The sequence below is a fragment of the Zychaea mexicana genome (assembly GCF_025766255.1).
Source record: "Zychaea mexicana strain RSA 1403 chromosome Unknown BDB00scaffold_17, whole genome shotgun sequence".
Classification (NCBI taxonomy): domain Eukaryota; kingdom Fungi; phylum Mucoromycota; class Mucoromycetes; order Mucorales; family Lichtheimiaceae; genus Zychaea; species Zychaea mexicana.
Genome location: NW_026516680.1, coordinates 391255 through 415442, shown reverse-complemented (window position 1 = coordinate 415442; position 24188 = coordinate 391255). Strand labels below are relative to the sequence as shown.

Genomic DNA, 24188 nt, shown 5'->3' with positions numbered 1-24188 from the left:
CGGTGTACCGGAATACGGCGGATCAATGTGTCCGAATCCTCACCAGTATGGTCAAAGGTTCAAAGAGCACGACATCCAAAAAGTTGCCTATGTGTGCAGTCATATTGTGGACCTTTTAGCAATCTCAAAGGCGGCTCTTTATGCGAAACCTTATGTCTTACTATATAATAAATAAAGAGTTCATCAAGATACAGAATCATGAAAAATTGCGTAAGAAAACGAGCAGCGTGAAAGTTCATTAACCATTATGAAATATCCTCAATTATGATGCTTGTTTGCTGGATCTACGCGTACAGCACAAACACTGAAACATCTTGGCTTGCGGCTGCCCCTCAACCAAGATCACATACCATCCTGCACGACTTCGTTCAAGATATTGCTGAAAGTATGTCACGCTGTTGATTCCGTATGTGGGTTAGAAGTCCTTGACCTTGCGGCTAAAAAATGCTGGACTCGAAAAAATTGGAGCAAGTACTTCGCACATGCCCAAGAATGCGTCGGTTGATCGTGCGAGGATGCGAACAGGCAGGGATCTCAATAACACACCGACATTGTACATAAAAACCCACAGCGACTTGGGATTATACGACAATGTCAACGACGAGATAATTGGGAAGCAGCAAGCGACCAGTCACACCCACGATTTCACAATACTTATCCGCAAATCGAGCTTTTTAGCGATATTTTTCGCCGATAAGTGTATCATGATCCAAAAAATAAATCGCTTTCTTCACCAAAATATTATGAGCAAGAGCAATACAGGGTATCTTTGGAACAAAATATCAGCGAATTGGGTGATCTACGGGCGCTCACGTTGTAAATCCGGGGCCAAGGCTTGTTCGACGTTGTAATTTTTTTGCTACAAAAAGCCTCGAATTTGCGTATGACTATGCTTCAACGAATAATTCGGCTTGATCTGTCGGTCTGAGGTGTTTACTGGGATTGCCTCGCGTTTAATTACTGCAGTCATCCAATGGTTATCCCTTATCATTCCCTAGCTTACACAGGCCTGACAGATACAGGTCTCAAAAAGATCGTCATAAACGGGAACAAAGATTATGCTCCCAACTTACTCTCGAGCGGCTTTTCGAGATCCCTATAAGTATCTCACATTTAGCTAAGCTTTCTTACTGGACTTGATGCATCAAGTTTAATTTTAATCTTATCCTGTGATAAGTTACAATACAGTCCCTTTACCCGTTCCTTCAACGTCTGCCAGTTGGATTGAGTTAATGATGCATTGCCCCGTCGCTTAGCTGATGGTAAGCAGCTTAAAACCTTGCGCCTGCACTATCATACGATATGTTACTGAAGATGGCCTTGTAGTGTTCGACGCCGCTCTCGATTAAAATTTATATAGACGACTGCCAAAATACTAGTCATTAAATAGCCTGCTTGCTAATATGTTACAGTTTTGTTTTTTTATTTTGTACGTTGGTATTGCACCTACTCATAGAACAACGGATAACGTTCATTATATCGTTTTTAAATAAAAAAAGATGGCTTGCTGACCTTGAGAGTACATAAGTGCTTGGTTTGACTGTTCTGATATGTCGGAGGTGCTTGCAGGATATGTTCACCTTCGAATTTCTAATATGTTACATATAGTTAACAATCAGCTACTTGTTATAGCCCAGCAGCCACAAATGCGCAAAGCCAAACAAAATCATTGGGAAGGAGGTTGAAGGCCCAATACATATAATATGTACATAGAAGGAGTTATGGAAACACGAAACATACAATTAGCGTTTGAGCTTTTTGGGGGTTAGTCCTTACACACATACATTTTTATATATGGTACGATGATAGCATTGATCATTTCCACCTGTCACTATCATCTTTATGGCATATACTGTAAACGTGATGTCCTATTTTACGACCTGCAACTTCATCTACTCTCATAATTGACTTGATATTCTTACGGCATATAGGATCGCCTCATCATCCTTCTGCAGAACGAAGCGTATGTCTTTTACAAACTTAGAAAAGAGCCATCTTTCCTGCGCTAAACAAGCAAACATGACGACTAATGGGAAAAGTAAGAAATCTTGATGCGTAATCTTTATCAACTCCTTGTGCCCTTAATGTTGGCAAGACACATAGTGAGGGTACATAGTAGGAACAAGCTCAAGTAACATGCAGTAGTATTTCTAGATTGGCTGCTACTTTTGTGCCAATGTAGTCCGGAACATGTGGCGTTATGCAGCGCATTTGAGTGGCTGATCAGTTTCAGGTTTAAAGCAAAGAGAGAAATTCGAGATTTCTCTACCGAAGACCCGAACCCGAAACGTCCTTTTCTTTAAATAACAGGAAATAGGTGAACCGAAGAGCCATGTCAAGGAGCACTATACAATTTCAATATGGAAACTGAAACCGACAATGTTGAATTGAATGCTTATTCGTGGGTGGCCTTGGCAATCTTTTTGGCTGCATTGGTGTTTGTCATTCGCCCATTTGAATTTTCCCTGCCCAAGATCGGCTGGCGACTGTACTTGAATCTTGCCACTGCCCCGCCCTTGGGTGTCTTGATCCTTCTCGCAAGTAAAACCATCGATTGGATCAACATACGAGACGGCCTGTTGGGCCATAACATTGGTGTAGAGCCCTATGCCATCATGCTATTGTTTTACTCGTTGGTAAGCGATCCCAGCCCTGTCAAAGACCCTTCACTTTACACTTATCACATGGAGATGGTGGGATTAAATTGACTCTTACTGGTTATATAGGCTTATCTATGTATATCCCTTGATTTAACCGGCTTGATCCAATTTTGTGCCTTCTGGGTATCGAAACGCGCCGGCAATCGGGGCCACATGGCATTCTCCTTGTTCTTCATCATGACGAGCCTGATCAGCGGTCTTGCGAGCAACGACGTCGTGGTGCTAACAGGCACGGCCTTCTTGTCCTATTTTACCCGGGTCTCAGATATTCAACCAACAGCCTTTCTTATGAGCGAATTTACCTCTGCCAACATTGCGTCCATGGCGCTTTATATTGGCAATCCAACAAATGTGGTCATCGCCGAAGCTTTCAACATGAGCTTCATCACTTACTCTGCATGGATGCTGTTACCAACATTTATTTGTCTGGGCATTGCATATCTGGCATTACGCGTTGTGTTCCATAGTCAGAAATACTTGCCCAGTGTGATCCATCCACCTGAAGAAGAACCACAAGCTGTATTAGTAGATCCCAAAGGCGCAATCTTTGGATTGGTACTATTGGGCGTCTGTCTGTGTACATTGATCGGAACGTCGTTTGTCCATGGCGTATCGGTCTGGATGGTGACCCTGCCCTTTGCGGTTGTTATGCTGTTACGGGATGTCTGGTACGATTTGACGCTACAGTGGAAAAAGAAAGCCGAACCGATTCCGTCATCACCGAAATCTGCCACGGAAAACAACGAGGAAACAACTGACGACGATGACGATATTACCACCACCACTACCACCACCACCGCGGCTTCTACGACAGCAGCCAATCATCGGCAATTACGGGATAATAATATTACATCAGTATCGAGCGAACAGGATATTACTGCAATGACATCTATTGAAATGATTGAGATGGCCACATCCGACGAATCACCCGTACGACAGCGCAGCACAGCAGTAGCAACAGGAACAGCAGCATCGCGTAGCAACAGCAGACATGATGTAAACAACAAACACAATGACGACATTGCCACAGCGGCAGGTACAGACGCCAGCCAAGATGAATTACCGATAACAACAAATAAGGCGATCCGTAATCGGTTTATGAATGTCCTTTGGAAGTTTCGGTCACGGTTACCAACTATGACATCCGTACTGGCACGGATGCCTTGGAAGATTTTACCCTTTGCGCTGAGCATGTTTGTTCTTGTCGAAGGCTTGTCAGAAGTAGGGTGGATCGGGATTTGTGCTACGGCCATGGTCAGTGTGGCACGCAATGACTATGTATCCACAGTGTTTGGCGTGATGGGGATTTCCTTGCTTGCGTGCCAGCTGCTCAACAATCTACCTATGACGATATTGTTCACGCGGATCTTGCAGCATCCCAATTTCGCACAGCATGCGGGCATGTCTGATATAGTGACGCAGGCAGCAGTTTTAGGTCTGGTCGTCGGGAGCAATCTAGGTGCATGTTTGACGCTCGTTGGCAGTTTAGCAGGTATCATGTAAGTGTGCGTTATATATCTTTTGCGTCGTTGTTCGTCTACCCATTCCCCTTTTACTTTGCTCCACATTTTTCCAGCACTTTATTTTGTATTACCTCGCCGAGTTGAAAAGAAGTAGCCGAGTGTTTTGCTTATTTCTTTTCGTCTCTTATAGGTTTGAACATATACTCAAAACCAAGGGCATCTATACGTTGGGCTATTTCCAGTTCCTGAAATGGAATTTGTTACTAATGCCAGTCATTGCAACAGGAGCTGGAGCAGTGGTTATTGGCGAACTTTGGTTTATTTATTTACGCTAGAATGTATAATGTATAATGTATATTTGTTCATGTTTCATGTAGAATTGATTGTGCTTGCATGTTTGATTATGGAAATTTGGGAGAATGCTAAATGCAGAAGAGTATACGTGTATGATACAACAAGGGAAGGGGAAAGTAGGAAAAAAATAGGCCGTTTGAATGGGTTTCATTTGGAGATAGCTATCCCGGTATTTTCTGGTGCGTGGGTACATCGTAATAGGGATATGTGCGGTCTATGTAGTAAGACATGCTTGTCAATTTTCCCTTTGGGAACTAACAGCAAATGTCTTCAACACAACAGCAGCAAAGTTCTTCAAGAGCACAGCAGGCGAGACATCCGGCAAGACAACCCAAGCAACCTCCACTAGCAGCGCCACCCTTGTTTGGAGGAGCTTGTTGATACACTTGCTGTGGCGGTGGTTGCGGCTGATAATAACCTATAAACAAGCATGGTCAATGATCAACTCTGATATGTTGGCTTTGGTTTTAGGAGACCAGCTTTTATGATTTGTATGTACCTCCTCCTTGATAAGCTTGTTGAGGTGGCGGTGGTGCGTAATATTGTTGGTTCATTGTTATAGGTCTTTTGAGTGTTTGGATACGATGTAATAGAGAGTGTATGTGAATGAAACAGAGAAGAGCGAAAGAGCAACTAGTTTTCTGTGGACTTAGTTTGCTCTCTTTTATATACGTCTTGAATTGCTACTGTCTGCATGATATCAGCCGCTTTTGATGCCGAGAAAGAAAAAAAAACTTATTCTTGGCAGCAGAAAGGGCTCCTCCCTGCTCTCCTTTATCCTACCATCACTGCTGTTTTATCATGCCAAGGCCAAATTGTTTAAATAGGCAGAAGCATAAACGTTCAACCGGTCTTCTCTCTTATAGGGCTTTTTGGATAATTTACACATATGTAATGAATAAACAATAGCAACATGTATTATTCCGTTCAAGTATCCAAAGACAGGAAGCCAGACCAGATCTTGATCCAATCAAATGGCTATAAAATAACTCACCATGAAAATTAGACAAATTTAGAAAAATTGTACAGATTCAAGTGATGACATGATTGTATTTTTAGTAAAGATGATTACTATGGATGGAGAAAAATGAAGAAAGTAGTAGTGGTAGTGATAGTAAAGTTGGGCACCATCACTTATCCGTGCGTGTGTGCAAGTTATGAAGAAAAAAAGAATGAAAGGATGCTATACAGGATAAAGATTTGCGTGCAAAGTAATATGGTATGTTACAATTTGAGGTTGTTGGTTTAGTGGGAGGCAGGGAGGGATATTATAGTGTATGTACAAGTAACTACTATGATAGTTATAGCGATAGTCTTAACTTGGTGATGACATTCTGCTATTGTTGTCGCTACTACTAGGAGGATCGTCTGCCGATGAAGTGATAGTAGTCCTGTTAGCAGTGCTTGCGACTGCCAAGTGGTGGTCTTCTCCAACTTCGCTACTGCCAGTATCAAGAGCACTAGCATCAGCAGTAGTATCTTGCTCTTGTTCCTGATCCTGGTCTTGATCTTCTTCCATTGGATTGTTGCTCTGACACAATCCTGTGATCAGATCAGAGATATACTCTCGCTTTTCCGAAATCTTGGCCTGCATCCATACTTTGTCGTCCGGTTCCTTTTCCTACAAACATTATTTTTGTTTGTTGTTGTTCGTTAGTATTACAAGATGCATGTAAGCAGGGTACTCTTTTTTTCCTGTTGTGTTCCGCCAAATAGCAAAAAAAGAAACATTAGAGTGAAGTATGTATACTTACAGTCAACACAGCCATAACTTCCTGGGGCTGCTGCAGGAATGTCTCGATAAAGTGTAGCACAAATATACCACAGTCATATGAATTTGGCTGCGTCGGTACCTACATATTAGATGTATAGGTAATAAATTAGTCACCGACCCCCACTTCGTTTTTTGTAGGGTCTCGTGAGACTCCCTTTTGTCGTAATTCAATTACTTACATTTGCCTTGACATATTTTGGTTTTTTGAACTGCTTAGCATCAATTCCTAATCGATCCTGAGCAGCAGATTGCAGGTACTTGATAATCCGGTTGGCACTCCTTTGGCGTGAGATGCCCATCGAATCTAACGAATAAATGATGGCTCTGTATCATTATTGGTATATCAGAAAACATAAGATTAGTAAACAACAAATGTGCTTGCAAAACCTTCAACCACAAAACACTGCTTATAAACGTACGTATCGTTGCTATCATCTTTACCACCATCTTTTGACAAATCGATGCACTCGGTCTGTTATAATAAGCAAAAAGAAATCACATATTAACGTGTGTTGTGAGCAATCATTCTTGTATAGCCAATGAGATTGTGAAACTAAAACCGTACCTCGTCGATTATACACTTCTTTACATCGCAAACAACAAGCAAGTACCAATGGGAGCTAGCAATATCAGAAAGAGTATGAGTCATGGCTCCTTATTCCAAATGATAAAACAGTGACTTGATTAGATCTTCTTACTTTTCATTAATTGGTATAAACACGATATCTTTCTCAAACAGATTGATCTTGGCTGTCCATTTCTTTACGCTCTCGTACGGATCACCACTGCACACACAACAAAAGAAAGAACCAATAGTTGTTATTACTCTGCAGAGATTACATCCACTTTATACGAGCCAACACTACTTTCTTCTAATAACCCTTCTTTAACTTACTTTGTCGACTGCTTCAAACGCGCAAAGAAAAATGTATTAAATACATGCACTCTCTCCGTGATAGACTGGTCGGCAGAGGGGAGTTCTGTCGAATTCGTCAGGAGCCTATACAGTCAAGAAGAAAGGTGTTTAGAAATCAATGCCTTTTACATTTACATGTGTAATGAGCGCTCCTTACCATTTGACATAGAAATCAATGATACTGTCGTTTAACATCTGACCATCCATAAGACGGTTTGCATCCTCTCTGACGACGGTAACGCTACCCGGTGCTGACGATGGATAATGGAACAAACTGACAACAGGGAAAGAAATATGGTTCAGTAAAGACAGAAAATCAGAAAGATAGAATGGAAACGATGCGGAAAAATACATAGATAAAGTACTTGATACTCACACTTGCTGTCCTCTAGGTCCTGAGCGACGAGGTGATGTTTGTTGCTGTATCTCCACGTCAGAATCATCGTCATCAATGGTGATATATTGAGGCTGTCCCAGTATCCCACGCACATTGTTAGACATTGTTTGAAAAGCATGCGTAGCACTGCGAGTAGTACTGCGCGTCACTCTCGCTGTCAATCCACCAAATGCTGCTGTTGAGGATCGACGCGTATTAGGCAAAAGGTCAGTGCGGAACCGGCTTGTCGATGATTTGTTGCTGTTCAAAATGTTGCTGCTCTTATCGGGATCGACGGGTATGTCATCTGGATCACTGTGAAATACAATTCCTTTTCCGCGTCGTCGTTTTGGGATCATAAGTTGGGGTATCGATTCAGGCTCTGCTGCTTCACTCGAAGATCCAGGATCGTGAAAGTCGTCTTTGTCATCATCGTCTTTGTTATTACTGGCGCGTAGTCGTCGTCGTTTGAGAGATCTTCCTTCATCTCCTTGTTTCTTGGCAACTTGGTTTTCCCATATGTCTTCTTCGTCATCATTCTGCTCCTTTTCTTCGTCTTCTCCTTCATCCACACGGATGCCTCGGCTACTGCTTCCACCAGCTTTCGCTGCGGTCGAGCGCAACTTTCGCACTGCGTTATGTTCCTTTTGATCCCGTTGCTTCCCATACTGTCGTTGAGATCCTTCTTGACCACCCGGAGTTCTTTTCCGTCGAGCCGTCGTTTCCTCGACGGAGTTCAGGTCAAATACGTCTTTTGTAACAGCAGAAGCATCATATTTCCCTTTTCCTTTGGTTTTATCCTCGTCATCCATAGAGGTAACAGCGCCAACATGGTTGAATGTTGGTATCGTTCCAAGTCTTTCATGGAGTCTGTTGTACCAACTTTTCGATCCTGCTCCGACTGCTTCGTCCTCGTCATCTTTAATAACCCTTGATTTGTTACGTCTTGAGCTCGAGTCATTATTCTCAGCGGTTGACCTATGCTGTTGTTCGTTTTGGTATATCCGTTTTTTATTCTTCTTATGACTGTTGTCGTCGTCACTTCGTCTTGACGGTTCTTTCGTATTCATACTGTCAGTAACCTATGTTGCGCAAAAATAAAAAAGAAGAGTTCAGCATGTGAGCACTACTAACCCTTTTTCTCCAATCTCTCTCTCTCTCTCTCTCTCTCATTCCAATCATCTTTTCGCCCTATCAATTTAAGGTTATAAAAACATACACGTCGTTTCGGCCTTTCATCTTCAATCGTAATAACGTCACTGCTATTTGGATTTGCGGGTATCATGAAACCTCTTCTTCGTGGAGCTGTGGTTGGAGCCTTACCAAACACTATTCAATAGATATAAGAATAGTTATATAAGAATAGTATCAATTATTATATATATCATAAAGCACATTTTGCCATAGATACTTTTTGCTTTGTCTCTTCGCTTACCTCTTGATTGTGAGTGCGTCTTATTCATATTACTGGGCTTATAGGTTGTGATAGCCCCATTGCGGCCAAGTATTCTGTTTGTGTACATTTCAGGCCCCTTTTGTAAAAGTAACAACGATTAAGTTTAAAATTGTTGTTATTGTACGGCTCTTTTGGTGTGATTATGTATATACCGATCGATCGTCAGGTAAGTGAATAGGGATTCCTGTTGCTCCGTGTGATCGTGGCCGGCTCCGCGTAAGTCCGTTTGGAACCCTTTTTGTAGTATCAAGCAAGTCTAATCGATTCTAAACATTTGGAAATAATAGATTAATATAAAATAAGCTTAACAAATCACTTATTAACAATTCTAAAATACCTGCATTTCTTAAAATGTGTACTTTTTTCTGTGTTTACCTGATTATTTCCGTTTGACATTCCAAGAAGCCTTCGCTGTTTGGAAGAAAGAAAAGTTGCGAAGAGCGCAAGTGTTCAGGTTGAGAAAGAAGGTTTTTGATCCGCAAATCCTATGTATCTCTTGCATAAAATGCAGATACATACAAAAGAGGGGAGTATCGATGTTCCCCTTTCTTAGACAATGAATCCGTTGTTGTTCTAGATTAAGTAGATTCATTGTTACTTCGTTTTCTTATGCTATGCTATAAAGGAATGTTGCAACATAGTTGGTCCTTTATATTTCTTGACGAGACTTTTACAACAAGTTGGTTCTTGTTGGAGCCTACGAACTACTTATGGCGGCGGGTATCTTTAATGCATGATGTTAGAATGACAGACAATAGTTTACGGTCGGTTTATTATAGCCAACAAGTAGTTTAGTAGAAGCGTTCATTTAGCAGAATTGCAGCAAGAAAGCAGGTTACATATACATAGGCGGTATTTTCATGACGGCAATGTAATATGATACATGTACGAATGAATAATAGCAAGAACTGGCATACAATAACTCCAATAGCAATATGACTTCAGAAGAAAAGTTATGTGCACGACGGCAGGGAACGGACAATGTAGTTTTTTTGGATGAGTATATTGCGGCATACACATTTGCAGCTGTCGATACTACAGTAAAGTGCAATTAGGTAGCGCTCAAAGTATAGACGCGGCGCAAATACACTCCTGCTGAGTCGCGGACATGCGCATGCAATATTTGGAAGCAAGAACTACAGCCTCAGTACTATTTGGTAGGTACTGAAGGCAAGTGCAACGCTTTGGTCATGAATCTGATGGGCCGTAAAATATATGCTGCGATGGAAATATAGAAAAAGATAAACAAACGTAATATATGGCCAGCTAGAGTATGATGACTGAATGGGTAAATACTCTTCTAGGGCACCTTTTGATACGTGTCGATAAACAGAAAATGTTTAATTCTTCAGTCGATCGATCTTGGCAAGTTGATATTGTTCGCGCAATACACCTTACCACCCCAAGTTCGCGAGTTTCAACCGTTTAAAAGCAGAATCGACGTCAATGATTCCAAAATATACTCGGTCTGAGCGACAGAACAGAAGGAGTGTGTCGAATGATATAGCACTTGTGGTGGTGTTTTAGTGTAGTATGGAATGTGAAATACGACCTACACCAAAATCAGCAACTAGTTTGCAACTTGAACTAATGCTAAACCTCTCCTACTAGCTGTCCTCGCTCATCCCCTATTTACTGTTTCTCTAATAATAGCTTACGTCGTAATATCAAGTTGTTTTAAGCGATCAAGGCACCTGCCCGCTATTCTGGCATACACCATCATTATCTAGCGCGCTCAACACCGTGCACTCAAGACGCAATAGGCAAAGGGTCAAAAGAGCAAATATAGCGCACTGTAATGGTCTGTACTGATGGCAGAGACGCTGATGAAAAAGAAATGAGAATTGCGGTAGCTTTGGAATTTTGACCTCCTGGTGATTTCCATATAGGTAATAAGCGGTAGAACATCCAATGACGCTGTAGTGTTTCGTATCAAGGGCCTACAGCTTTGGTAATGATCCAAATGTGTGTTGTTCAACACGGCCGACAAGGTACAATTCGACAGCAGCCATGCGGGCCAGATTTCAAGAAACACCCGTCGAATAACGCTTTTTTAAGCGCAAACACTTTTACAGTGCTTGGTCAGTACGCGGTATAGAGCCCTGTCATTATTGTCAAAAGGGGTGAGTCAAGAAGTTTGGTGTCAATGTGTGTATGAGTGGAAAAAGAAGTGGGACACTCTGAATAATGCCGCAGTCACTGAAATCCAAACGGGCAGGCTGGGTTGTCAAAAAACAACAACATAGGTCTTACATCTATTTATTACACTGATAATGTTATTACCTCGAGGCACAACACTTGGCATGCGGGCATCATGCCATCTTCGTCTCTACACTACATCGGCACCACGCATTCCGAAAAAAGCAGCGGGTGCATTCACTAGCAACAAGCATATTTCACAACCTGTCACACTGAACAAGACGCTTGTATATATTGGTAGAGTCTTGAAGGAGCAAGCGACATAGGGGTGGGGGAGGGGCATGAAACATATAATTAAAAGTATTGTGGGAGAATATAGGGCCATTTGCAGATAGTGTGCAACGATACAAGATGGTTGCCTCGTTATTTGGAGTGTGTGGTTTATGCGCCGTCCCTGGTTTGCTAAGTACGGGCCAAGCGCCTGCACTTTCTGTGATTATGGGTAAAGTAAAAGCCAAGGTTATGCTCAACCAATGTGTAAAACTGACGCGTCTTCTGGCAATGTGTGATTTGTATCTTCAGCCGGTGTGTCTGCCATCATGCCAGCAGGCTTCATCCATATGTATACGCGAAACCTGGTTACACGACTGATGGTCTATGACGACGTCAAGACGGTTGAACGCGAACGCCGACGACCAGGCGATATGAAGAACGACAAATGGCTCGGGATAGAAACGGTGTCGGTCTTTGGTCGGTTAAAGGAGCACAACATGTGGCTGGCCGATCTGAAAGACGTCACGCCTTCACAGCAGCAGAGCAAGATGGTCCTATGGGAAAAGCAGAATAAGAAAACCAGTGGACGTGGCCCAAGTCGTCGTTATGCATTGGAACGTGCAGTTGTGGAGGCCGATCCTTATTTACAGGGTCTAGCAGATCGTTGCACTAAACAATGAACTTTCTTTCTGACGTATACCTTTTCGTCTTTCCAAAAAGGGGCTTTTGCATTGCAGAAATAGAGAGAGAGAGAGAGAGAGGAAGGAAGGAGAGCATCATCTAAAGAGGGAGGGAAGGGGAAGTAAGAGACATTCATGAGCCCCAGAAGCGATCCGTGCGAAGGGGTGGTTGTTGTACGTTGGCCTTTCGTCTTGTAAACAGAGTGGATCTTTTCTATTTAGAAAGAGTAAGGGCTAACAGAGGAGGCTGCTTACATTATATTAAAAGAGCGTGCTTTCTAAATACACAGCAGACTATGTACTGCTGCTGTTGGTTGCTGCAGCGATGAATAAGCGCGCCATCCCGCCATTGATAAGGGAGTCGGGCTGTGTCCAACGTTGCACTCCGATCTCATGTGTAACGTCAAAAAGTAATTCTGGTTGGTCTCCGATCGATCTCATTTTCGAAAAGAAGAACCCTTCTCTCACACACACACATTCCACTTACTCACATAAGCCAGCCAAAAAGAAAACAACTCCTTTTTTTTATTTTCCCGTTTTCCAAATGACAACGAAGCGACGTCCGAGCCATATCAACCTATCTGCAGCAAATGCGGCTGCTGCCAAAGAAGCTGCCTCGTTATTGGCACCACGCACTCCAAAGTCAATATCCAAATCCAGACGTTCTTCTATTGTCCAGGAACCCGGAGCAACAGCAACAGCCAACAACAGTAGTCGACCGTCCTCTCGACGAAGCAGTCTCGCCAATATCTACGACTCTAATAACAACAGCAATGGCCAACTCACACCCAGCCTCTTGTCCGAGTCAACCACTACAGGTGGAGGCTATTTCAACCAGGAATTTCGGCAATCGGCTGATTCGTCTGAAATGGAACGACAGCAATTGCACCAAAACCCGGGTTACCAGCAGCAACAGCCGCTGCAAAAACAACAACAACAACAACAACAGCGAGAAAGTGATGCGGCGGCAATAGCAGCAGCAGTAGCAGCAGCAGCGGATGCAGCTGCTGAAGCTATGGCAGCGCTGCCTCCGAACTTTGATGTGCACATGTCATACAAGATAAAGACGACCAAATCGTCAAAGAAGCTCAACAAGTTCTTTGGCGAGCAGGCACCACACGATATCTGCGTGCGCGAGATCCGCAATGAAGGACTAAAGGCGCTACTGCAATCGAAAATACCGCTCTGCTATTTCCTGTATCATTTACTGGAGGAATTCAGTTGCGAGAATTTGGTAATAAGCTTTCAGGGATTGTTTGCCGCCACACGAGCAGATGGGGTCTTTGTTAGAACTAACATGGAGTCAAAAGTTCTTCTTTATCGAACTCGAACAATACGCGTCATTTACGTATGTGTCGCACGTCCAACAACTCGCCACGGCACAGCATATCCACAACACGTATCTAACGCGCAACAGTCACTTTGAGGTCAACCTGGACGACAAGGTTCGGCGGCAGGCTACGGCGGCACTGGAAGATCAGCGGGTGGAAGGGTTATTCGACAATGCGAAACGGGCAGTGTATTCGTTGCTCGAGTCAAGTTTTATGCGCTTCTGTCAAACAGACACGTTTACCAAAATGGTTATGAACTGTGGTAAGTAGCATGTTGGCTTAGCGTATGAGGAGGAGGGAGGGTTCTCTCTAAGGGTTATGGGAGAAGGGTTGTCATTGTTGTTGGGGGAAGACGAGTATGTCCACGCCTCCTTATTTCCTTTTTACTGCTGCCTTGGGTTACTGGCCACCCAACTGACTCAACTGACTGGATTAATGCTGATGTCATTGACGACAAACAAACGCAGGTGAATTAACAACGCACTATGACACGCCGACGCGACACAATGCGGTTCGACAACTGCTGTCGTATATCGAAAAGCAGCACGCAATGATCTACACAAGTGCGCCTGTGCTGGCCAACATTAGCCAGTCGTCGCGGCGGCGGCACGAACTGGTCAAGTCAATGATTGCCGAGTTCTGTCGGACGATTCTGGGGGTGGAGGTGGAGGCTGTCACGGTGACAACCAGTGGTGGGAACAACAACAACGACAACCAGAGTACAAGCACCAGCATAAAAGCAAGCAAAGGCCTCTTTGGCAAGAGAAAGTAAAGAACAGCACCGCTGGGGGGCAATTTAGGACCGTTGCCTTTTTGGACCGATTGGGTGGGTTTGACAACGCAACATACCTTGGTTTTGGTTGTGGGATGAAACCCCAGCCTCATCCACACAATCACACACAATCACAATCATACTCACACTCACACTCACACTCACACACACGCTTGTCGTTAGCGTAGTTTTACACCATCTCTACATTTTCATGCACTACTAATACCAGCCAACACAGTGCTCGCTCTCCTTTCTTCCCTCTTTTCTCTCTCTTTCTCCCTTTCACTCACTCTTTCTGCTATTTTTTATACTTTTTTTTTTAAACTTTTTTTTTTTGGGTCTTTATATTTTTCTTCCTCTCCCTCATCGCCTTTTCTTCTTCATTCACCATGGAATCCCCGCCTCGACAAACTGGCCGTGTAAAGTTCTTTAATTCAATAAAAGGGTACGGATTCATCATTCCTGACGATCAGGTGGGCCAGCCAAACATCGAAGGTAAACCCCCCCTCTGCTGTGTTGTTGACGCGTTATATCCTCTTTGCTAAAAATTCCCTTTCTTTCTTCAACTAATAAAACTATCCGGTTTTTTCCTATGCAGAGGTCTTCGTTCACCACACGGCCATCTATAATTCTGGCGGCTTTAAAAGTCTGAGCGAGGTATATAAAGAGAACCCCGTTTTTATGCACTCATGCCTTTCATATATGCAACTAATGCTTTTCTTCTTTGCCACTGGGTGCGTGTTGTCGACAAAATAGGGTGAAGAGGTAAGAAATCAGTGTGCATACATCCACCACACCAGCAGTCTTGTGTATTGACGCACATGGAACCCTCCCACCCCCACACACACACACACATATACTCACAACATAACGTATATAGGTTGAGTATGATCTGGTGCAAGGTCCCAAAGGAATGCAAGCGGCAAACGTGTCTGGACTAGGTGGTGTCCCAGTGCGTGGAGATCCTTATGCAAGCCTCATACGAAACAAGTAAATGATCCCCTATACCCCGCACGCTGAGCAGTGCCCTCTCCTTTCTCCATCTCTCTCTCTCCCTCTCTCTCTCTCTATTTACGTTTTCTGTCAATAGTGACCGATACATGCAGCAACAGCAGTATCACCAGCAGCACCAACAACAACAACAACACCCTCAGCATAAGCACCAGCACCAGCACCAGCACCAGCAGCAGCCACCGCCTCCACCGCCGCAGTTCAGTTATATGCCCATACCATATGGGAACGTACCACAAGGGTTTCCCCAATACGGCGGCCCTCCACCACAGTTTTACACGTCCTCGCCTCAGATGATGCCTCCACCGTCGTTCTATCCGCCCCAGTTCCCGTCGTCTTCCACCACCTCTTCTTCCACATCCAACAACAACAACAACAACGCTACTGCTAATACTACCACTACTAATATTAATCCAGAGGGAGCTGATACCAACAACAACAACAACAGCAACACCATGTAACACATATATGATATAGACCACTATTAATATGGAAAGACAACAACCAACAACTGCGACTCAATAAAACCGCAAAAAAAAAAGAACTCTTTCCTTTATCTAGATACCTGCTGATTAGCAGGAGGAGGAGGAGGAGGAGGAGGAGGAGTGGTAGTAGCAGTAGCAGGGAAAAGATCTTGTTCTGTACGGTATATGTCGACGGGTAGCGGTGGTGGAAAGTAGGGCTGAACTGTCTCGTTGCGTTTCTGGAGAGAAAGATTCTTTAAACTGTCAGGTCTTTCTCTCTTTACCATATTCATATAAAAGAGGGGGTGTTACCTGAAGAAATGGAAAGCCGCCAGTGGACACACTTGCATTGACGGTCTTTTCCATATCGTCCACGCTTGTTGCAATCTTGTTGTACGTCTCTTTGACGCGCTGGACAATGCGTTCAATGTGATCAATCTCCGCAAATGTGCTTTTTAACCGTCCATCGTTCTCGAGCAACGTTTGCATCATGTCTTGAACATGTGCCCGTTCCGCTTGTGTCTTTAGACGGTGCGTTATAAGATAACATATACGGAAGAGTTGAAGTGAGGGGAGGGTGGAGACTGGTATTTTAATATGAATATATATACCTTGACAGTGGCATCACCTGTATCTTTCACTCGCTTGGCACATTGTAGTATTGATTGTTCCCATTCCTTGGTCTTTACACATTCATACGATGAATCTGGTTAATAGACAGCCCAATAGCGGTTATGCCCAAAAGAAAGAGAGAAGAGACTAAACTGCATCTGCTGTACACGATTCGATGCGAAATCGTTGGGCTAATTCGTTTGCAAGCACTGTCTCCATTAGTTTGTAAAAAGAAAAAAAAGGTTTATTTCAAAAAGTTCAGAAAGGGAAATAAAAAAGAAGAGGAGTTCCAGCTCCTTTAGCATACAAATAGAGTAGGATGAATAATAGAGTTATTTAATGGATGGAAAAAAAAAGATGATGGAAGTGTATGTGTGTGCGTGTGTGCGGAATTGATGAGGATGGAAGATGATAAAAGATGATGATGATGATGATGATGAAAGATGATATACATATACAAGAAGAAGAAGAAAGAATAGAAAAATTTACATGTAGTAGGATGAAGGGTCCATCACGGGGAAGAATCGCGGGTCAGGACCGGATGGGTATGAGGTAATGCTATTGTTGCTATGTCTTTGTACTTGCTGCTGTTGCTGATGTACCTGCTGTTGCTGGCCTTGTTGCTGCTGCTGCTGTCTTTGCTGCTGCTGTTGGTGTTCTTCATGCGATCGTGTATGTTTTCGTAACGACCGAGAATGGAAATAAGCCTTGCCACAACCAGGGACGCTGCAGTGATAAGGTCGGATATTGGAGTGCGTCTTGATATGTGTACTGAGCGAATCAGGACGCGAGAAGCGTTTGGTGCAGCCTTGCACGGTACACTGGAAAGGCCGTTCGCCTGTGTGTGTTCGCATGTGATTATGCATCTTGTGACGCTTTGTGAATGGCTTTTTACTTCGTGGACATCCAGCCCAAAAGCAAAAGTAAGCAGGCTATTTTGTAGTAATAGAAAGTAGTACGGTTTTTTTTTCTCTTTTTAGTTATGGGCTGTGAATGTCAACAACAAACGAGAGATGATATCAGAGCGTTTTTGTACACTTTACCTTGCCACTACCCACATGGTCGTCCCGGATATGCAAGATCAGTTGATCCAAGGTGGCCGTCCTGACTCCGCATTTCGACCATCGGCATCGGCACTCAGTGTCACCCGATCCGGCTACTATTATATTTTTATGTGTGTATTTGTGTTATCAGAAGCCAATCACAACTAGTACCACATTTAGCAAACAAAATAATAGCTTGTCCGCTTACCAGTATTGGAAGAAGTAGTAACGACGGTCGTAGAATGATTAGCAGCAGCAGCAGCAGCAGAAGCAGTAGTACAAGGTGTCACGCGGCAATGACTCGGAGTGTAAGCCGATGGAAAAGTGTCCGTAGGGTAATACACCATGGTGTCATGGCTCGTCAGCGACGTCTCAGCTGGCGTGAGTTTTGCAGGAGCCCCAATCGTTGGGATAATGTCCTATAGTGTAATAGCAAAGAGATGGATGGGATGATATGGGTGTCATGTGTTGTCAGCCTTCTATTTTTCTATATCGATTCTGCAGGGATGGTACTGTTCAATTTTTGTAGGCACACATATGCCAAAAGCTATTTACCAGATGAGATGTCTCGTGATAATACGTATTGTCCATTAACTCGGCTCTCATTCCGTTCCATGGTGAAGATGCTGATGATACTGTGGACATGTCCCAGGTCAACGCGTATTGTATTGGCGTGATGTCTACTCCGGGCGGGGGTGTAATAGATCCATTTAGCAAAAGGGAAATTGCTATGGCTACCCAAGCACTTTGGTGTATAGTTACCCTGGTTGATCAGGTCTGTGTAATAGTGATCGCTGGTCGTGGTGGGTGGGGTAGGATATACGTTACAGTACGCTTGTTGTGCGTTCATGGTTGACAGAAAAGTGTTTTCTAGAGAGTAGATAATAAATAAGAAATGCAAAACAAAGTGTTGTGCAGTAATAAAGCAGCAGTAGTGTTTGAAGTGGGGTTGAGTTGGTGTGAAAGATGTTGGAGAGAGGAAATAAGCAACCGGAGCGATCCGACGCGTCCCCCTTTTATATATAATTCTTGGGTTGAAAGTAAAGCGAGGCGGATGACCTTTTAAGCAGAGACACATGCTGAAGCCATACCACTGCTACTATGTGTTGATCCCAAGTGGAGAGTATACAAGCTCGATAATGGACGTCGGTGGTAGAATCAACAATCACAATCATCTCTTTCTGCAACATAGTATCTCTTCTGTGGGTGTCTGTGCTCTCCCCCCACCTTCTCTCGATAATACACGTCATAAAGAGTGATGGACTAAGTAGTAAGAGGGCGAGATAAAAACAAAGTGGGGGAAGACTCAGCACTGGTTACCGTAAAAGCCAATTCCGTCTTTTTATTATTATTTTTGTTGTGCATTCGGTCTGGATTTCCTCGGGGTACGTACGCGAGAGGAGTGGGGGAGAGAGGGGAAGAGGGAAGAATGGAAGTATTCCGAACCGATGCACCAATAAGAACAAGAGCTTATGATCGACGTATAAAGTTTTGTGTATGTGTTCATCGGCCTGCTGCCCTATTGCCACCGTCACCGCTAGCACCACCACTTTCTTGCTGGTTCTAAAAAAGAAAAAGGTTATGCGTACATAAAAGAGGTCAAATGACGTGTAATTTGAACGTAATACGTAGACACAAGCAGATGACGATGGAAAAAAAAAAGGCAAAAACCAATAGAATGATGGCTTACCGCAATTCGCTTTGCCTCTGAATGTACCGAAGCAATGGGTTCCACCAGATGATTTTGAACTTTTTGACCCATGGGTGTCTCCTTGAGCCAGTGGTCTGCCGTGTCTTCCAAAGACTGGACCTTGTCTCCGACCCGCATCTTTTGATCGACTTGATTCCAATAAGGCTCCACACGACTCCATACGCCATATCTCTTGTCAAAGTCAGTTGCCGCTTGAAGAATGGGATCTGTCAATTTGTAGCCAGCACCCAGGATTTCAGCCATAATGCCTGACTTGGTCTTGCTTTCTTGCCGTTGTTGTTGCTGTTGCTCTGCTACTTGTTCTTGACTAGGCTCTTCACCAGCAGTAGCTGCTGCATCTTTAAAGTACGGTTCGATTGCAAGCTCGTTACCATTTACGGTTGCTGTTTTGTTTGTGTTTATCAAAATATTAATGTGAGTTAATAGGACAACAACGACTACTACTGCTACTCGAACTATTACGCGAGCGCATAAGGAGAAAGAGAGAGAGAGAGAGAGAGAGAGGAAAGGCGTAAGGATGATGTATGTATTGTTCTGGTAGGTAGGTGGGGTGGTGCTACGCACAAACAATGCTGTCATGCAACAGCACAGGTTTATTACCATTGTTCAATAGAATGGCTGTCTTTGCAGCAGACGGACGCTCAAACATAATGAACGCTGTTGCGTCCTCGTTTAGTGCAAAGTCATCGATTCTGCCACAAAACGAAAAGAAATCTGTCAACATCTTTTCGGACGTGGATGGCGCCACATTCTTGACAATAACCAAGTTGGGCGTAGGTTCTGTAGGAATAAGCATTACGAATTTTCTAAGAAAAGACAGGCAAAACGAAAAAGATAAACTCCCATTCTTTTTTGCTGTTTATGCTTAGAAAAAACCATCATCATAACCCATGTCGTTTTGAAACATTTGTTCAATCTACGAAACGCAACCGTCTCAAGGGTCTACTTGATCATACAGAGCTTCTTCGTTACGAATCTCCGATATAACAGCCTAAACACAGGAGCTTCTTTATTCTACAGCTCATGCCAGGGTTCTCTTTTTCATAGTAATCAAGTAAAAACGGAATGTGCACGGACTTGAGGGCCGACACCGACCGACGGACAAAGATACTACATGAGCGATTATCAGCATGATTTTCTCTTCCATGATCACAAGCTTTATTTCTTAGTATGCAGGCTAGAGAAGGGGGTATGTGGTCAGCAGTTCATCTCTTTCGCAGTTCTCCACAGCGTAACACATGCACACACCGCAGGGCCAAAAATTGACAGAGCGGCGGAGTCAGCGCGAGGGGAAGAGTGGGGGTGGCGGAGCATTAATAATAACACGCCCTGTCCAACTAATAGGTGAAAAGCTGGTCTAAATTTGGTAAGCTGTTGTTTTTGCTATTCACTGCTCCCCATCCAGTATTGTTGTTTATTGTTACAAGGTGTTAATACTGATAGTTACATGCTTCTTTTTAGTTCTATTCAGCTCTCCAATGCCGTTTTTCTTCTTTTCCAATATATAACTCACCAAGTGGAAAAGAGAGTCAGCTACAAAACACATGAGCTGGTCACTTTTGCAGGGATACATCGATCTGCATGTACATGCCCAGTCGTCGTCTTCGTCGTCGTCGTCGTGCCTCACTACTACTATTCTTATGACGAAAGATTCAGCTGTAGTACTCTGATTGCTTTTAAGCAGAGGACATTATAGTTGTATAGTAGTAACTGCGGTAATGGTGTAATAGTGAAAACTACAAGATCTTCAGACTCGTGAAAAACAAGTAAACAGTAGTGCCATGGGATATTATAGCTTTTTGCTTGTTTTGGCTCATATTGCAACTATGAATAGTATTGCTGGTACTGCGCAGGCAAACGTGCTGTATGTGTATGTGCATGTTGCGTGGTGTAGTTGTAGCCTACTACTACTGATTTGTTCTTGTGCTAGTCTGCTGCTGCTGCACTTGATGAATCTCCTTAAAAAGAAAATCTTTTTTTTCGTTTATCGCATCATTCCGTCATATATACACGAGCAAACACATCATCGGTGTAATCCGAAGTGTGTAGAGAGTGAGTTTTCAAATGAGGCAAGTTTTAGGCGCAGTCGTACAGAAACGGGAGGGGTCGAGATGCACTTTTGTCGAAAAAGGCCATTCACGTCTTGTTTCGTAAGAGGAAATAACTTTACTATCATCTCGTATGCGATATATCGTTGGTTCTCAATAATGACCGTGCTATTATGTCGCTGGTTTTGTTATTTCATCTTTGATGTGTGTATGTGGCTAAAAAAAATACCTACTGATGTTTACAAGTATAGATCTAATGACTTCCTTTCTAGTGTAGGACGAAATAAACCCTTTTTTCCATTTCTTCCTTGCAGGAAGTATCAGAGATAGGTAAACATCCGTGTTCTTTATTTGCAAATTTTTTAAACGCAGGTATTGTTTATGTCTTTTTCAGGAGAGAGATGTTTCTAAATGCATGTTTTTGTCTGAGCAGGAGATGCATGAATTATATAACCTGCTGTTACTACGAATGTTGACATATGATTCACTACTGCACGTAGCAAGAGGCTCAAACTGGGGAAGAGTAAGCACATATCTAATCAAATAAATAAACGGATCAGCAGTTTGGTAGTAATATATGTAGGTGATGGTGAACGCAGTATATAAATTAGATGTCGTATTACGATAATGATAATATGACCTAGTTACCTGGGCAAAATGGATATCTCTTCCAACTAGAAGCACGACCATATTATTGTATGTGCAAGAAAGTAGTTCGTTCTTGAATGAGTTCCATCATCGCGTAGCTACTTGTTTATGTTGTTGTGCCAACAACAACATTATTAGCCAGCAGGAATTCTTTTAACTTTCCGCCCTCTCAGCTGACGACGGGTTCGTGTAGGCACTTTCTTCTTCTTCTCCTTCTTCTTATCACCAATATATCAATTTCATCGTGTAATGATGATGATGATCACGTCTACATTGCCTATTTCGAATGATTGGTTCTGTTTTTTTTTCGTTCGTAAGCGCAATTTCCCCCCAACAACAGGCAGTCTGCGACAGCGAATCATTCTAGTACCAGTCGAGAATGGCGCGAATTATATTGGTGCATGTATGTACTACTGATACTACTGCTACTAGTAGTAGTAACATGAACTTTGTACTTGTAACCGTCGTTTGCATCATTACTAATTGCTATTGCTATTACTGATAGTAGCGCACAACATGAATAAAGTTTATGCATTTGCTTTTTCTTCCTAATAAGCGTGGTAACATGTATACGCGGATGGGGTACATACGCACTGAGAAGAATTTTCGGTTTTAAAAGTAAAAGGGTCTATATTCTATGCACGGTGGTCCCGAACTTCCCAATAGATGATGTGTACACCGATCGTAGTTATAGTTGCAATAAGTGCTCACCTGACGTTGAGTTAAACTGTATAACATATGCTGAAATTGAAGTAGTTGTAGTGTTACCTATCTCTTCTCTCAGCATCTTTTTGTCCCTCGATTTTTCTTTAAACGCACAATGCTGTTGCTGATGGGGATGATGAGATGCATCCGTAATAACAACGCAATATGATGATGCATACTATCTAAAATAGCGATATGTATTGCACTAAAGAGAATATGTGTCAGTTGCTGCTATTGTAGCGCTGATACATGGACATGTGCTTCTATAATCGTAGTAATGATTGCTGATGAAGGGCTTCTTTTGGGGAACAAATTTCAATCTAGGCTTTTAGTGCGCATAATAGGAACCATACAGTACACCCCAGTAGTGCGCCGTCGCAGCAGTATCCCCATACCCCAGCTTTTGTGTTTTCCTTCCCCGGCTTAGTGCTAAGGATCTACTAATATTAAGGCGCAGTTATTTGTCACTCTAGTGAGCTAATGCGCAGGATTAGCATCATTGTGGCAAATCGATCGCCATTACTGCGATGTGATATATATCACGATAAAACTGTAATACAGTACCCAGTGCCTATCACCGCCACCATCAAAGTCAATCACCATAAATTCGTTTCATTCGCTTACTATCATAACATGACACTATTATTTGCAAATCATCATAACAAATCAAAAAGCAAACCATATGACAAAGACCGGAAGACGTCCGGTGAGCAGTGGGGGTGGCAAAACGCAAAACACAAGAAAGACCAAGATAATGTTAGCTTCGTAATACAGCTTTACAGGTTCCCTCGGACTTATACCAAAACTAGCTTCACTCTCTTGATCTTGATGTTATTGTCAAAGCGCCGTCAGCAAGCGGACGCACACCACGTATTGATTGATGTCAAGATGGTTTATACTCTCCATCTGTTCCCATATCATTTGCCTGTTGACTTTTTAGGGCGTGTTTATAAGAAAAGTATATATCATCATGCTGATGAAAAAAAGCAAGCATTCATCGCATTGATCAGTCAATCTAGCGTTTCGTTACTAATAACAATAACAAGAGTTGATTGGAGATGGAGAAAACAAAAACGGTATGAATGATGAAGAAGAACCAGTAACCAATGGATGAAAAAAAGAAGGATCCGACGTCGGACAAAAAATTGTATGTACATGTGTGTCAACAACAGTAAAACAAGATGATACTGTAACGAGTGGATGACAAACGAAGACTCGTTTGTGAAAAGATACGAGAGAGATTGTGCGAGTGTTACTTGCTTGTTGGAAACGATCAATTATGAAACAGGAGCTGACGACGAATACTATCGTTTTTCAATCACTGCTACAGTACCATTGCTTAACATACACGTACAACTATTTGTTAGAAAAAGGCGAGCATGCTGCTTTGTTTTGGTCATATCAAGCACATATACTATTTATTATCATCGCCATCTGTATACTGAGACTGTTTACGCATTGTCATGCCATATTGAAAAAGAGGAGCAAAGTTATTGTACACGCGGTGATTAGTCAAGAACGGAAGCATAACGAAAAGCGCTATATGTGAATAAGCTTTATGATGCTCTACTATAAAGAAGCCCAAAGTTTACACATATGAAACATAAGGGATGAAAATGAGAAGATGTCGGGGGACGATATGATCTCTTCGGTAACATCTCGGAACGATCGACCCAGTTACCCGATACACGAGTTTTAATTTATACTGTCAATAGCTTATTATTATAAAAAAACTGCTGTTGTCTCTTCCTG

At 42.8% G+C, this 24188-nt stretch overlaps 10 protein-coding genes across 10 annotated transcripts; 5 read left to right on the top strand and 5 right to left on the bottom strand.

Annotated features, from left to right (window-relative positions):
* Positions 1 to 2277: 2277 nt before the first annotated feature.
* On the top strand, positions 2278 to 4453 carry BDB00DRAFT_811437 (citrate transporter-domain-containing protein). Its single transcript, XM_053122624.1, has 2 exons — positions 2278 to 2636; positions 2727 to 4453. The coding sequence occupies exons 1-2, from the start codon at positions 2361 to 2363 to the stop codon at positions 4161 to 4163; spliced, it is 1713 nt and encodes a 570-aa protein (XP_052982290.1). The 5' UTR covers positions 2278 to 2360; the 3' UTR covers positions 4164 to 4453.
* BDB00DRAFT_927077 (uncharacterized protein) lies at positions 4454 to 5318 on the bottom strand. The gene is made up of 2 exons (XM_053128862.1): positions 4977 to 5318; positions 4454 to 4895 (listed from the first exon to the last, which is right to left on the bottom strand). Exons 1-2 carry the CDS (start codon positions 5029 to 5031, stop codon positions 4732 to 4734), a joined length of 219 nt encoding a protein of 72 aa, XP_052982289.1. The 5' UTR covers positions 5032 to 5318; the 3' UTR covers positions 4454 to 4731.
* A 1059-nt stretch (positions 5319 to 6377) lies between these two features.
* On the bottom strand, positions 6378 to 6821 carry BDB00DRAFT_181213 (uncharacterized protein). The gene has a single exon (XM_053116371.1). The coding sequence runs from the start codon at positions 6696 to 6698 to the stop codon at positions 6471 to 6473; it is 228 nt and encodes a 75-aa protein (XP_052982288.1). The 5' UTR covers positions 6699 to 6821; the 3' UTR covers positions 6378 to 6470.
* Positions 6822 to 7021: 200 nt separating this feature from the next.
* On the bottom strand, positions 7022 to 9570 carry BDB00DRAFT_181219 (uncharacterized protein). The gene is made up of 7 exons (XM_053116372.1): positions 9375 to 9570; positions 9152 to 9265; positions 8979 to 9075; positions 8763 to 8872; positions 7544 to 8625; positions 7325 to 7441; positions 7022 to 7251 (listed from the first exon to the last, which is right to left on the bottom strand). The coding sequence occupies exons 1-7, from the start codon at positions 9393 to 9395 to the stop codon at positions 7143 to 7145; spliced, it is 1650 nt and encodes a 549-aa protein (XP_052982287.1). The 5' UTR covers positions 9396 to 9570; the 3' UTR covers positions 7022 to 7142.
* A 1654-nt stretch (positions 9571 to 11224) lies between these two features.
* On the top strand, positions 11225 to 12176 carry BDB00DRAFT_811421 (uncharacterized protein). Its single transcript, XM_053122623.1, has 3 exons — positions 11225 to 11435; positions 11518 to 11640; positions 11721 to 12176. Exons 1-3 carry the CDS (start codon positions 11273 to 11275, stop codon positions 12089 to 12091), a joined length of 657 nt encoding a protein of 218 aa, XP_052982286.1. The 5' UTR covers positions 11225 to 11272; the 3' UTR covers positions 12092 to 12176.
* Positions 12177 to 13106: 930 nt separating this feature from the next.
* On the top strand, positions 13107 to 13692 carry BDB00DRAFT_759251 (RGS domain-containing protein; the record flags this gene model as incomplete). The annotated part of the gene is made up of 2 exons (XM_053119108.1): positions 13107 to 13325; positions 13402 to 13692. 2 exons carry the CDS (start codon positions 13107 to 13109, stop codon positions 13690 to 13692), a joined length of 510 nt encoding a protein of 169 aa, XP_052982285.1.
* An 891-nt stretch (positions 13693 to 14583) lies between these two features.
* BDB00DRAFT_869927 (cold-shock' DNA-binding domain-containing protein) lies at positions 14584 to 15666 on the top strand (the record flags this gene model as incomplete). The annotated part of the gene is made up of 5 exons (XM_053126652.1): positions 14584 to 14689; positions 14793 to 14851; positions 14951 to 14959; positions 15075 to 15184; positions 15285 to 15666. 5 exons carry the CDS (start codon positions 14584 to 14586, stop codon positions 15664 to 15666), a joined length of 666 nt encoding a protein of 221 aa, XP_052982284.1.
* Positions 15667 to 16607: 941 nt separating this feature from the next.
* BDB00DRAFT_180942 (uncharacterized protein) lies at positions 16608 to 17755 on the bottom strand. The gene is made up of 3 exons (XM_053116370.1): positions 17533 to 17755; positions 17325 to 17440; positions 16608 to 17213 (listed from the first exon to the last, which is right to left on the bottom strand). Exons 1-3 carry the CDS (start codon positions 17669 to 17671, stop codon positions 16767 to 16769), a joined length of 702 nt encoding a protein of 233 aa, XP_052982283.1. The 5' UTR covers positions 17672 to 17755; the 3' UTR covers positions 16608 to 16766.
* Positions 17756 to 18827: 1072 nt separating this feature from the next.
* On the bottom strand, positions 18828 to 19831 carry BDB00DRAFT_869924 (uncharacterized protein; the record flags this gene model as incomplete). The annotated part of the gene is made up of 3 exons (XM_053126651.1): positions 18828 to 18887; positions 19015 to 19418; positions 19636 to 19831. 3 exons carry the CDS (start codon positions 19829 to 19831, stop codon positions 18828 to 18830), a joined length of 660 nt encoding a protein of 219 aa, XP_052982282.1.
* A 561-nt stretch (positions 19832 to 20392) lies between these two features.
* Positions 20393 to 20849, top strand: BDB00DRAFT_811409 (uncharacterized protein). Its single transcript, XM_053122622.1, has one exon. The coding sequence runs from the start codon at positions 20483 to 20485 to the stop codon at positions 20729 to 20731; it is 249 nt and encodes an 82-aa protein (XP_052982281.1). The 5' UTR covers positions 20393 to 20482; the 3' UTR covers positions 20732 to 20849.
* Positions 20850 to 24188: the final 3339 nt, after the last annotated feature.

Bases quoted from the DNA above. Each gene is read 5' to 3' on its own strand.
- BDB00DRAFT_927077 (XM_053128862.1), bottom strand. From the start codon at position 5,031: ATGAACCAACAATATTACGCACCACCGCCACCTCAACAAGCTTATCAA. The intron at 4,896-4,976 runs GTACATACAAAT...GCTTGTTTATAG, and splicing joins ACAAGCTTATCAAGGAGGAG to GTTATTATCAGCCGCAACCA.
- BDB00DRAFT_811421 (XM_053122623.1), top strand. From the start codon at position 11,273: ATGTTATTACCTCGAGGCACAACACTTGGCATGCGGGCATCATGCCAT. The intron at 11,436-11,517 runs GTAGAGTCTTGA...GGGAGAATATAG, and splicing joins CAAGACGCTTGTATATATTG to GGCCATTTGCAGATAGTGTG. The intron at 11,641-11,720 runs GTAAAGTAAAAG...TTGTATCTTCAG, and splicing joins TGCACTTTCTGTGATTATGG to CCGGTGTGTCTGCCATCATG.
- BDB00DRAFT_811437 (XM_053122624.1), top strand. From the start codon at position 2,361: ATGGAAACTGAAACCGACAATGTTGAATTGAATGCTTATTCGTGGGTG. The intron at 2,637-2,726 runs GTAAGCGATCCC...CTGGTTATATAG, and splicing joins TGCTATTGTTTTACTCGTTG to GCTTATCTATGTATATCCCT.
- BDB00DRAFT_181213 (XM_053116371.1), bottom strand. From the start codon at position 6,698: ATGGTGGTAAAGATGATAGCAACGATACGTACGTTTATAAGCAGTGTT.
- BDB00DRAFT_180942 (XM_053116370.1), bottom strand. From the start codon at position 17,671: ATGGTGTATTACCCTACGGACACTTTTCCATCGGCTTACACTCCGAGT. The intron at 17,441-17,532 runs GTAAGCGGACAA...AAAATATAATAG, and splicing joins TACTACTTCTTCCAATACTG to TAGCCGGATCGGGTGACACT. The intron at 17,214-17,324 runs GTAAAGTGTACA...ACTACAAAATAG, and splicing joins ACCATGTGGGTAGTGGCAAG to CCTGCTTACTTTTGCTTTTG.
- BDB00DRAFT_811409 (XM_053122622.1), top strand. From the start codon at position 20,483: ATGCTTCTTTTTAGTTCTATTCAGCTCTCCAATGCCGTTTTTCTTCTT.
- BDB00DRAFT_181219 (XM_053116372.1), bottom strand. From the start codon at position 9,395: ATGTCAAACGGAAATAATCAG. The intron at 9,076-9,151 runs GTATATACATAA...CTTTTACAAAAG, and splicing joins ACTTACCTGACGATCGATCG to GGGCCTGAAATGTACACAAA. The intron at 8,873-8,978 runs GTAAGCGAAGAG...TCTATTGAATAG, and splicing joins GACGCACTCACAATCAAGAG to TGTTTGGTAAGGCTCCAACC.